The 13,168-nt window shown below is 39.5% G+C and overlaps 2 protein-coding genes across 6 annotated transcripts in view; one reads left to right on the top strand and one right to left on the bottom strand.

The window, feature by feature from the left end:
* SLC31A1 (solute carrier family 31 member 1) overlaps nt 1–3,312 on the bottom strand; it is a 33,312-nt gene extending 30,000 nt beyond the window's left edge. The window contains exon 1 of the mRNA XM_081279593.1: nt 3,156–3,312. The gene's annotated coding sequence lies outside the window, so the exon portion shown is untranslated. The remainder of the gene's footprint in view (nt 1–3,155) is intronic.
* Nucleotides 3,313–3,446: 134 nt separating this feature from the next.
* The window catches only part of FKBP15 (FKBP prolyl isomerase family member 15), a 62,485-nt gene continuing 52,763 nt past the window's right edge, over nt 3,447–13,168 (top strand). For 2 of the 5 annotated variants that reach the window (XM_081279588.1, XM_081279591.1), the window contains exon 1: nt 3,447–3,601. In XM_081279588.1, the coding sequence (XP_081135714.1) occupies nt 3,549–3,601 (53 nt within the window). In that variant the 5' untranslated portion in view covers nt 3,447–3,548. The remainder of the gene's footprint in view (nt 3,602–13,168) is intronic. The other 3 variants (XM_081279589.1, XM_081279592.1, XM_081279590.1) reach the window with 2 other exon arrangements.

The following is a 13,168-nucleotide window of genomic DNA, read 5'->3' on the forward strand; positions in this document are numbered from 1 at the left end:
GACAGGGGGCTGGGGTAGGATTCACAAGTGTTGATCTCTAAGACCAACACTTTAGAAAAGGCTGAGCCTTAGGTTAAAAGAAAAGGATCTAATTTAAAATATAAGCATCCTGCAAAGAATGCTTATATTTTAAATTAGAATAAAATGTGTAAATTATGTATGTAACTAATACTCAGAGGATTCCCACTTTAATTAACTTTGTGTGTTTGCCAAAGTTGCCCCCTCAACCTGGAAAGGCTTATTTCCTCACTTTCACTTGGAATCTTACTCATCTTCAAAGCCTATTCCTAACCCTATAATCTCCTCCAAACTAGGTATGAGCTGTTCCTCTTTTGAAATCCTACAATAATTAATTTCTTCTTCTTATGGGACTTTCTTCACTATGTCATCAGTTAGGTTATTTGTGTACTCTACCCTCTATGGACTGTGAACTCTTTGAGGACAAAACAATGATTTACTTACTTTCTTACCCTACACAACACCCAGCACAGTCCTTCACACACAATAGGCTTTCAGATGATATTTCTTGAATTGTATTCTGACATTCTTCTGCTTTAAGTGATGGAAGGAACAGAACACTATACCAATATCAAACTTATTCAATTCAAATCCCTATATCACATCTATAATTTAACTTAGCTCTAACTTCATTAATATTAAAACACATTCACCAGCACAGGTCAATATGTGTATACTTGTATATAAAATTATCTGTTGCAAAATTACTCGTAATTTGAAAGGAATTATTAAAATTGCTGCTTCCCAGTCAATTTTCAGGAGATCAACACATTTTATGAATACACTGAAAAGCTGTATACTTAAGCAAAACAAAATAAACACAAATACTTAATTTAAACTTGAGATCAGGGTTGTGTCTTACTTATCTTTGTGCCCCAGTGACACTCAGTAGACATGTGAAAGGAGATCCATTCCAAAGTGTTTTTGGAGCCTGGCCCAAACTCAGAGTGAGTTAGAAGAGGTTGGGGCAGAAGCCCAGGTTTCCCGTTTCTTTGTCTAATACTATCAATCTGGAGATACTCTAATTCAGGAAAACCCTTGCTTTTCAGGTACACCCAATCCTGCAGATTTGAGTGTTGGACTGTAGAATACTTGCCACTATCTTTCTATTTCTCTTACTGCCAATGAAAAAAATCAGCACCTGTGTCCCCACAATGGTAATCTGGGTATTCATGTTTGTGGTGACCCAATCACCAAAAAGGTTGATTTTTAGGATTCCCAAATATCAAAAAAGGCTGCTTAAAACATCCTGGAGAAAAACATCTCCATCCAAGAATGCAAGATAAGAGCTCAAGAGAATCAAAGATGAGCTTGGCATCTTTTAAAAGCACTGTTTAAACTGGGCCCTAAGGCATATCCCTATAATCTAGCTACTTGGGAGGTTGAGGCATAAGAATCCCAAGTTCAAGGCCAGCCTTAGTTTCAAAACAAAAAATGAAAAGGGTTAAAAATATGGCTCAGTAGAAGAGCAACCCTGGTTCAATCCCTGTACCACAGAAAAACAAAACAAAACAAAACAAAACAACACTACTCTAGTGCTGAGTGACATATACTAGGGAGAAGGAGCTAGAAAAGAGCTAAGGATCATTTCTGCCCCCAGAGGTAGCCAAGCTCATTTATCCAGTTCATTCCCCCCACCCAGAGGTAGACAAGTTCACATTCTATTCAGAGCTACTACAACAGGTTCCAGTTCTAGTGCTTAGATTCCACTTGCATCACTATTTTAACACTGTTAGCCTTCACTGCTTTAACCATATTAAACTGTAAAATAAACATAAGAAACAACGAACAGCCTTATCCTCAGTTAAATAGAAAAATAATTTACTTACAAAAATTATAGTTACATATAATATTTCTAGCTATCCTATTCCCCCTCTTTCCCTCCCCTAGAGTTTCAGATAATATAGTACAATCACCTTCAATTAACAAAAGAGAGTAAGCAACCCAGATAGTTCACAGCCAATACAGCATTTTTATCTCTCTGGAAGCTACCTATACAAGGCAAGAGTCATGGCTGGATTCTATGGGTCACACAGGAAAAGCAATCTAAGTAAATTAAGAAATACAGGAACAAGGATAAATTTCATTATTCAAACCAATAAAGAATTAATGAGAACTCATTATGGGCAAGAAGGCTTTCAATTTAGTAATATGCAAACTATAATAAGAAGCACAACCAGGGAAGTGCCAAAAGGAACGAAGTTCTCTCAGAGTAAGCTACCAATCACTTCACTTTAATATAATGCTAAGAGATTAAAACATTCAGGTAAGGGACCAACCCGACTGAGGGGGAAGACTGAGTGAAACAACTCCAGTGAGACATGTGGAAATGGATACTACACTGGAATATCTGCTTATCCACAGCTTGGTTAAGCCAGAGCTACCCCAAGATTGTTCCAAGAATTATACCAGGTTAACCAAAGAAATATTTATGTAAGACACAGAGGGTGGAAACTGGAGGCAGAAAAGTTGGCATAAACTGATGTTGATTTAGGATTGTTGCAAGAAGACTCGGCAAAACCAGGGACTTTAATGTCCCCAGAGTTTTCTCCTTTTCGTCACCCAGTCCTAGAATATCCTAGTTTTTCTGCACCTTACTTGCGGGTACTATGGAAAGGGGTATCCCTCCTTCCCTGCTCCCTGGCATATGCCACACAGTCTAGTGATGACCACTTTATATGGGCACACAGTGTTCAAGGGCTATTAGGTTCTTGTTCACTCATTAGCTCTCTGAATCCTGAATGGAAGGATCAGGAATCCAGTCCCAGCCTGCCCTTTACTCTGCGTGACCTCGGACTAGTCACCCAAGTTCATTGTTTCCTTAATTGCAAATTCTGGGATTATGAGGGGACCTGAATTGGACTCAATGACCTTTGAGGTTTAAAAGCTTCTTGACAAGTTGGTATACAGGGAACTGGACACACTGCCCATTGCATAGAGGGGAAACCGAGGCACCGAGCACCCTGCCTAAGGTCACTCCAGCTATGTCACTGTAGGAGCCAGGCCAAGACTCAGATCTCTAGTCTGGGGATCTTTCTCCTTCCGCCGAGCAGAGAAGAGCGGCGGAGGGTCCTTGCCCCGGAGGGAGAAGGACAGTGGCTATGCCAGGGTTGTGAGTAGCAGCGGGGAGGCCTTACCTTGCCAGGTCGAGTCCCGCCACAGGCGCTTCGCTCTCAGAGCCTGAGCTCGTCACCGACTCAGGACTTCTCAGAAGCCCCTACTACTTCTGCCCGGCTCGACGTGTCCACCACTGCCACAGAGGCCGCGGGTTCCCGCCCCTGCCCCGCCCCTAGGCTCGCTGACCAATCCTCGCGCAGAACTTCGGAATCCCGCCCCCTCTGCGGGCAGGAGAGGCCTCACGTTTTGCCTTTGCTCCACCTTCTCCAGAATCCAGTCTCCTCGCGGCAGAGCAACCGGGCGAGTTTGCCCTGCCGGAAAAAAGCGCGCCACCGCGGCATTTTACGACGTCGGCGGTGACAGGCCCTGGGAACATCCGGCTTTCTCCCCACCGCCTGGAGAAGGCGAACGCGATGTTCGGTGCCGGGGATGAGGACGACACCGACTTCCTCTCGCCTAGTGGCGGGTGAGTGACTGAGAAGCACGGGCCATAAGGCAAGGCTGACAGAGACCGGCGGATGGTTGGAGGGGTCGATCTCTTCAGGCCTCTTTCCAACTTCCGGGTCCAGACCCCGGCCGCATTCCGGTGCTTACACTCCTCAGAATCTTGGGCAGGGCTCGCAACTGCGAGGAGTCTGTGGATCTGGGTTCTGGAGCCGGCATCTCCCTTGACACGCAGTATGACTCTGGGGTTCCCCTTCTGTTCCCTGGGTCACAATTTCTCTGAAGTGGGGTGATTGCTGATGAGTCTGCCTGCCTCCGAGTTTTTAGAGGAGTCAGCTGGGGCCAGTTTCTCTTCTAGAACCATCGGTGACACTTTACCAGGACTGGTGGGTCGGCCCCAGCATTCTTCAAGGCCTAGATCGGATGTCACCTTTTTGGTACTTTCCCTCTCCTATCACCCCGGGCAGAATAAAATACTTTCTTTTTCTCATTCGTCCGACCAGGCTTGTCTTTGCATGCGAACCTAGTAGATTATAACCCTGGTAGGACGGGGACAGCTTATATTGTTCGTTTTAACACGGGACCTTGCACATAGTAAATGATCAGTGAGTGTCTTTTGAATAATAGCTGTGAAATTGCACTCTGTAAACCGTGAAATTTAAAACCATTGTGAGAGCCTGCGGTCGTTAACCCCTGTCCTCAAACATTATGTATACCATCGTCGTTTTCAATAATTAGTTTAGGGTTTTCAGGGTTTGTATTGGGTTAGTGTGTTTTCTCTTGTGTTGTATTAAGACACCTTGACTGCCAGTCTCTGATGTTTGCATAGCCTTTCTTTGACCATCTTCATTACAAATATTGTGCATCCTGAAGAATGATGAGCACATCAACATATGCCCCTTGTTCTACTAAATGCCAAGAGGTTACAGAGATGATTAAGCTGCTGTACTGATCCTCAAGTTGCTGTTGCAGAGTTTAACACATAAATAACCATAAGATGACTGACTATCTTTTGGACTCTTTGTGGACACCCACTGACTAGTAATGTATTACCTATCGTTCTTTTTTATATATACCTTTATTTTATTTATTTATTCTTATGTGGTGCTGAGGTTTGAACCCAGGGCTTCACACATGCTAGGTGAGCACTCTACTGCTGAACCACAGCCCCAGCCCCTCTTTTTTTTTTTTTTTGACTCACTACTTTGTTTTAACCCTGCTGTCATTTTAGATGGCCTGCATCCACTTAATTCCATTTTGAGTAATTTCAGATGCTCAGTTACTTTAAATTGTGCTTTGGTTCCTTTCTTCCCTATCTGACTCAGAACATTCACTAAAATCACCATGCAGTCCAGTTTCCCTGCTGCTGTTGGTTGTGTAGTTAGCCTTTTGAATTAATATATTTTTATACAAACCTAGTTTGTGTGTGGCTGTATATTAGACATTTTCAAAGCATACTTTAAATTCACATTCTCCACTATGCAAAAGTATCTGGAAAAGTCTGCAAAGGAATGTTTATACTCCCAGCTCTCATGAGTCAAGCAGTCCACTGCTGATTGAAAATTACAAGAGTAGACATGATGGTCATATGCCCTTTTCTGGATTCCTGGCCCAAGATAAGTTCTTGGTGATTTGACTATTCTGCTTTCCTGTATAGGCTTATCAAGAACCTGAGACACTCAATTCTAGGCACATGATTGTGCTCCTAGACACATATATCAGCATTTCTTAATGATAAGAAACTTATTAAGAAAGTTAATCTGATAATTTATTTTTGTTCCCAGCAACAACCAGGAAAATAAAATAAAATTTAAGATTGAGAATAGGGCTGGGCATGGTGGCACACACCTACCAGTGACTTGGGAGGTTGAGGCAGGAGGATCACAAGTTCTAGACTAACTTAGCAAGACCCTAAGTAACTTAGCAAGACTGTCTTAAAATAAAAGATAAAAAGGCTGGGAACGTAGCTCTATCATAGAGTACCTCTGGGTTCCTTCCCCAGTATCAAAAAGAAGAGAAAAAATTTGAGACTAGGGAAAGGTTCATCAGCATTCTCTGATTTAGCTATTCCTCCTTTAGTTTCTGTAAGGAAGTAGAACATATGACAATGAACACTGCTTTTCAGTTCCCTTTTTATAACTGATTTACTGCAAATATACTTGTTCATTTAAGTTTCAGGTCTATTTACTTAACTCTCTGACTTGATCCTACTTAGGACATTCAAACCTATTAGAAGTAGGAATATTAGTGCCAAGGATGACCATCTAGATGACTGATAATCTCTTTTTTAAGTTTCTGGGCCTCTTAAAGTACACGGTTAAGCTAGAAAGAGTAATCAGGAGATTTTTTTTTTTTTGGTAAGCCCTTTCTCCACCACTATGACTTTGAAAATAAGGAAGTATGTGTGACTGCCTATTAATTGAATAATAGTTGGTTCAGCTAATGTAATTGGGAATAAGATGCAGTTCCTACCCCTAAGAAATTTCATTTTAGTAGTAGAGTAAAATCAATGTAGAATAATAATCACAAAGCTGTTTTTGTTTTGTTTTTGAGATAGGGGCTCACTATGTTGCCCCAGCTGAAACCTCTGGGCTCAAGTGATCCTCCTGTCTCAGCCTCCCGAGTAGCTGGAATTATAGGCATGAGCCACCCCATACCTAGCTTTTTTCAAAGCATCTTTAAGGGACCAGTTACGAATATATTTGTTTTATATTTTATTAGAGGTATGTGTAGGCAAATCTGATTAGCATTAGTAATGATAAATCATTCCTTTTAGGAATGTGACTTAAGTCAAGTCACCATTCTTGTCCCTGCATACCCTAATTTATTAAATAATGAGGTTTGCCTCAGATGATCCTTTGAGATTTTTCCTAGTTCTATTGTTTTGTATTTATGCTAATGTCAATTTTTACTTAGAGATTTGTGCATCAATCAAGCCTTCTCTCTTCTGTATGATAATATCTGATTGAATTGGCATTTTGAGGTAGAAGGATGTGTTCACAAGTATATAAAACATTGTGTGTTTATTTAGTGCCAGGTACTGTACCAAAGAATACATAAACACACATTATCATATTTAGTCATTATTGCCTATGAGGTAGTTTTAACAGTTATACCCATTTTACAGATGGGAACAGCTCAGAAAGGTAAGTTGCCTAAGGTGGCACTGTTATTAATGGAGCCTGGCTTGAAATCAGGCAGGTGTATTTCACCAGATCTGCCCATGTTCATTATCGTTATTGTATAAGTAGATGTTTGATGTCACAATTCATGAAAGAAGTACTTTACTAACAAAAAGAATCCCTGTTATTAAAATATTGATATAGCATAAATGATGTATTTTTGTTTTAAAGAGAATAGCAAACAAATATGAAACTAAGGTGAGGTAAGGACCTTGGCAACTAAAGCACTGGCTAAATTTTATTTTTAAAATAACACCATATTGACTTTTTTATCAATTATTAACATAGATAATCAAGTCTAGAATTAGCAAGCCCATTCTTTCTAACATGGTCAGGTAGATTGTGTACACTTTAGAACATCTTACAAGTAGAAAAATATAGTGAGTCTCAGAAACTATCTTCCTAAGAATATATATAGTCCATTTTTAAAATAGTAATAGTAAATGGAATTAATCTGTAAGCTAATTAGTTTGACTTGGCCTTTATATTGATTTTACAATCATCATTTGACTGGCTTTTAAGATATTTATGGAAACACAGTTTACCTATGACACATCTGTCTTGCCTTTGAAAAAGAAGATACTTGCAAAATTAAAATAGCAAACCTAATACCCATATTTTGCTGAAGCTAACAAAGGCATTCTTTTTCTTATTAATGTGCATATGCAATTATATCTTAACTAGATTCTAAGCTTGGTAAACTTTTTACTATATTAAAGGTGTTTCTCAACTCTCCCAGAATCTTCCTCTAGGAAATCTGCTCTAGATTGTCCTGGCTAAATGGAGATAATCTTGGTTTCTTTTAAATTTCACTAGCATTTGTTGATATTGTATTCAGGCTAGCACTGCTCTTCCCCAATTACATTGCAATCTTTAACCTCTTAGTCTTTATTGTAAGAATTTTTTACTTCATTTACAGGAAACTTACAATAGATTCTTCGACAAAACAAGATTATAGTTTTAAGTCATATTGAATTTATTTTGCAAATGGTATGGGCTATGTATACATATAAATTGTAAAACACAACAAAACAAAAAAGCCAGGCATGATGGTACATACCTGTAACCCCAGTTTGTTCCTCAGGAGGTGAAGGCAGGAGGATCACAAAGAAGTCTAGTTTATTTTGTGTTGTTAGAACAGACAAATTTATAAAGAATAGAAATTAGTTTCTCACAGTTCTGGGGACTGGGAAGTCCCCCAATATCAAGGTGCCAGCATCTGTCTAAAGCCTTCTTGCTGTAAACCTATAGCCTCAAGCCCTTTTTATAATTCAGTGTAAATCAGTTCATGAGGGTGGAGCACATGCTTTTTGAGGGACACATTTCAAATAACAGCATTTATTAAGAATATATACCAGACCCTGGGCAAAATATGGTGTCAAGTGGAAATTATAATAAATAATCAATTACCATGTCATATGAGAAATGATTGAATAACTTTTATTAATCCCTGTGGAGTACAATGCCATACAACAGCTGCCCCTGTTATGTATCTCATAATTTGCAATCATATATCATATAATGTCTCATTTACTAATTAGACCATAAACTCCTTGAAAACAGAATCCAGTTTTCAATGAAGATTATATAAAATAGAAAGGTGAGTTTTAAAAAAAAATCCAGTTTTGCTCACCGATGTATTCCTAGCACTTGGCATGATGTCTGACATACATTTCTCTTTCTTTCTTTCTTTCTTTCTGTACTGGGGATTGAAGCCAGGGATGCTTTACTTTTTTTTTTTTTTTTAATAATCCCCTCTGTCAGATGCTCAAAACCAGCTCTTTCATGGGGATTTAGGGGATCTTCAGGGACCTCTCTCTTGCATTCTTTTTTTTTAAATTTTTTTTATTGGTTGTTCACAACATTACAAAGCTCTTGACATATCATATTTCATACATTAGATTGAAGTGGGTTATGAACCCCCAATTTTACCCCAAATGCAGATTGCAGAATCACGTCAGTTACACATCCACAATTTTACATAATGCCCTATTAGTAATTGTTGTATTCTGCTACCTTTCCTATCCCCTACTATCCCCCCTCCCCTCCCCTCCCATCTTCTCTCTCTACCCCATCTACTGTAATTCATTTCTCTCCTTGTTTACTTTCCCATTCCCCTCACAACCTCTTATATGTAATTTTGTATAGCAATGAGGGTCTCCCTTCATTTCCATGCAATTTCCCTTTTCTCTCCCTTTCCCTCCCATCTCATGTCTCTGTTTAATGTTAATCTTTTCTTCCTGCTCTTCCTCCCTGCTCTGTTCATAGTTGCTCTCATTATATCAAAGAAGACATTTGGTATTTGTTTTTTAGGGATTGGCTAGCTTCACTAAGCATAATCTGCTCTAGTGCCATCCATTTCCCTGCAAATTCTATGATTTTGTCATTTTTTATTGCTGCATAGTACTCCATTGTGTATAGATGCCACATTTTTTTTATCCATTCATCTATTGAAGGGCATCTGGGTTGGTTCCACAGTCTAGCTATTGTGAATTGTGCTGCTGTGAACATCGATGTGGCAGTATCCCTGTAGCATGCTCTTTCAAGGTCTTCAGGGAATAGTCTGAGAAGGGCAATAGCAGGGTCAAATGGTGGTTCCATTCCCATCTTTCCCAGGAATCTCCAAACTGCTTTCCAAATTGGCCGCACCAATTTGCAGTCCCACCAGCAATGTACAAGTGTACCCTTTTCTCCACATCCTCTCCAGCACTTGTTGTTGTTTGACTTCATAGTGGCTGCCAATCTTACTGGAGTGAGATGGTATCTTAGGGTGGTTTTGATTTGCATTTCTCTGACTGCTAGAGATGGTGAGCATTTTTTCATGTACTTGTTGATTGATTGTATATCCTCCTCTGAGAAGTGTCTGTTCAGGTCCTTGGCCCATTTGTTGATTGGGTTATTTGTTATCTTATTGTCTAATTTTTTGAGTTCTTTGTATACTCTGGATATTAGGGCTCTATCTGAAGTGTGAGGAGTAAAAATTTGTTCCCAGGATGTAGGCTCCCTATTTACCTCTCTTATTGTTTCTCTTGCTGAGAAAAAACTTTTAAGTTTGAGTAAGTCCCATTTGTTGATTCTTGTTATTAACTCTTGTGCTATGGGTGTCCTATTAAGGAATTTGGAGCCCGACCCCACAATCTGTAGATCGGAGCCAACTTTTTCTTCTATCAGACGCAGAGTCTCTGATTTGATATCAAGCTCCTTGATCCATTTTGAGTTAACTTTTGTGCATGGCGAGAGAAAGGGATTCAGTTTCATTTTGTTGCATATGGATTTCCAGTTTTCCCAACACCATTTGTTGAAGATGCTATCCTTCCTCCATTGCATGCTTTTAGCCCCTTTATCAAATATAAGATAGTTGTAACTTTGTGGATTAGTCTCTGTGTCCTCTATTCTATACCATTGGTCCACCCGCCTGTTTTGGTACCAGTACCATGCTGTTTTTGTCACTATTGCTCTGTAATATAGTTTGAAATCTGGTATCGCTATACCGCCTGATTCACACTTCCTGTTTAGAATTGCTTTTGCTATTCTGGGTCTTTTATTTTTCCATATGAATTTCATGATTGTTTTATCTATTTCTACAAGAAATGCCGTTGGGATTTTGATTGGCATTGCATTAAACCTATAGAGAACTTTTGGTAATATCGCCATTTTGATGATGTTAGTTCTGCCTATCCATGAACAGGGTACATTTTTCCATCTTCTAAGATCTTCTTCTACTTCTCTCTTTAGGGTTCTGTAGTTTTCATTGTATAAATCTTTCACCTCTTTTGTTAGGTTGATTCCCAAGTATTTTATTTTTTTTGAGGATATTGTGAATGGAGTGTTTTTCCTCATTTCCGTTTCAGAAGTTTTGTCGCTGATATACTGATTTATGCGTGTTGATTTTATATCCTGCCACTTTGCTGAATTCATTTATTAGTTCTAGTAGTTTCTTTGTAGATCCTTTTGGGTCTTCTAGGTATAGAATTATGTCATCTGCAAATAGTGATAATTTAAGTTCTTCTTTTCCTATTTTTATGCCTTTAATTTCTTTTGTTTGTCTAATTGCTCTGGCCAGTGTTTCGAGAACTATATTGAATAGAAGTGGTGATAGAGGGCATCCCTGTCTTGTTCCAGATTTTAGAGGGAATGCCTTTAACTTTTGTCCATTCAGAATGATGCTAGCCTGAGGCTTAGCATAGATAGCTTTTACAGTGTCAAGGTAAGTTCCTGTTATCCCTAGTTTTTCTAATGTTTTGAACATAAAGGGATGCTGTACTTTGTCGAATGCTTTCTCTGCGTCTATCGAGATGATCATATGGTTCTTATCTTTAAGTCTATTGATGTGGTGAATAACATTTATTGATTTCCGTATATTGAACCATCCTTGCATCCCAGGGATGAATCCTACTTGATCATGGTGCACAATTTTTTTGATGTGTTTTTGTATTCGATTCGCCAGAATTTTATTGAGGATTTTTGCATCTAGGTTCATTAGAGATATTGGTCTGTAGTTTTCTTTCTTTGAGGTGTCTTTGTCTGGTTTCGGGATCAGGGTGATGTTGGCCTCATAGAATGAATTTGGAAGAGCTCCCTCTTTTTCTATTTCCTGAAATAACTTGAAAAGTTTTTTTTTTTTTTTTTTTTTTTTTGAGGCAAGGTCTTGCTAAGTTGCGTAGAGCCTCACTAAGTTGCTGAGGCTGGCCTTGAACTTGCAATCCTTATGTCTCAGCCTCCTGAGTTGTTAGGGTTACAAATGTGTATCACCATTCATTCTCTCTCTCTCTCTCTCTCTCTCTCTCTCTCTCTCTCTCTCTCTCTCTCTCTCTTAGTCTTTCTTTCTCTCTCCCTCCCTCCCTCCTCTCTCCCTCGCTTTGTGGTGCAGATGCTCTACTGCTGAACTACATCCCCAGCCTGATATGTATTTCTGGCATGAATGAAGTATAGAGAATTATGGGAGCTTCCAGGAGGATCATCTAACCTAGATAAGGGGCATCTTCCAGGGGGAAAGAGGAACAGGAAGAAAGTTACATAGAGAGATCACCATGTCCAAAGGCTGGAGATTAAAAAAATCTTGCCTTGGGGGTTTGGCTTAGTGGTACAATGCTTACCTAGCATTTGTGAGGTTCTGGGTGTGATCCCAGTACCACTCAAAATATATTTTGTTTCATATTGAGAAACTAAAAGTTTCTTGGGGTAGGTATAGCACACAGGTGGAGATAAGAAATGATCAGGTGGGAAGCTGAGAAATAAGGAGAGGTGAGGCCTTAATGGCCTTGTAAAACTGTCTTGTGGAGTTTGGGTTTTATCTTGGTAATATTGAGGTGTCATTGAGGGTTTTCAGGAGAAAGGAGACTTGGTCAAATTTGGTTTTTAGAAAGATCATTGTGGGTGCAGTGGTGATAATGGATAAGAAGCAGATAGAACCAAGGCAGAGAGGTGACTCAGGAAGTGTTGCAGAAAATGAAGCTAGCTACCTGTGATGTTGGCCTGAATAGAAAAGTGGCAGTGAGGATGGGGAACAGTGAATGGCTTTAAGAAGCATTTGGGAAATAAAATCAAATGGAGTTGGAGATTGGGCATGACCATGACCATTGGGCCAAAAAAATCAAAGATTATGTTCAGGTTTTCATTTTGGTTGGGGATGTTTACAGAAAAGAGTTAACATACCAGGCCAGAGACTATAATACTTAGAAAGTCCTGCTTACAAAGTTGGTACTTGTCTGGTATCTGGGAATTTAGTGGTAACAATTCCTCACACTGATATGAAGTGTTAATAAAGTGGTAAGAGTGTCTCACGGTGCCTAAACTTTTGTACTTTTCCTTCTGTGAATCTGAAGTTTTGGAACATGATAGGCAGAGGTTGTCTGTATGATTTGACCCCAATAAAAATCTTGGGCATTGAGTCTGTAATAAGCTTCCTTTATAGATCATCCTTTACACCGTTGTTGTAACTCATTGCTGGAGTTAAGTCTTGTGTCACTTCACTTACCGAGGGAAGACTTTTAGAAGCTTGTGCCAGATTTCCTCTGGACTTCAACACCTGTACCTTTTACCTTTTCTGATTTCTCTTTTTTTTTTTTTTTTTTTTTTTTGGTGCTGGGGATCAGGGGTACTTTACCACTGAACTAAGTCCCCAGCTCTATTTATTTTTTGAGACAGGCTCTCACTAAGTTGTTTAGGGCCTTGCTAAGTGGCTGAGGCTGGCTTCACATTTGTGATCCTTCTATCTCAGCCTCCAGAGTCATTGAGATTACAGGCATGTGCTACCATGCCTGGCCACTCTGTATCCTTTCAATGTATAGATATTAGTCATGAGTTGAGCTATATGCCAAGTCAAGTGAGTCCTAGTGAATCATTGAACCCACAGTGGTCTTGGGGCCCAAGAGGAAGAATAGGTTTTTGGGGGCAAATGGAGATGG

Source organism: Spermophilus citellus (genome assembly GCF_964194105.1).
Source record: "Spermophilus citellus genome assembly, chromosome: 2".
NCBI lineage: Eukaryota > Metazoa > Chordata > Mammalia > Rodentia > Sciuridae > Spermophilus > Spermophilus citellus.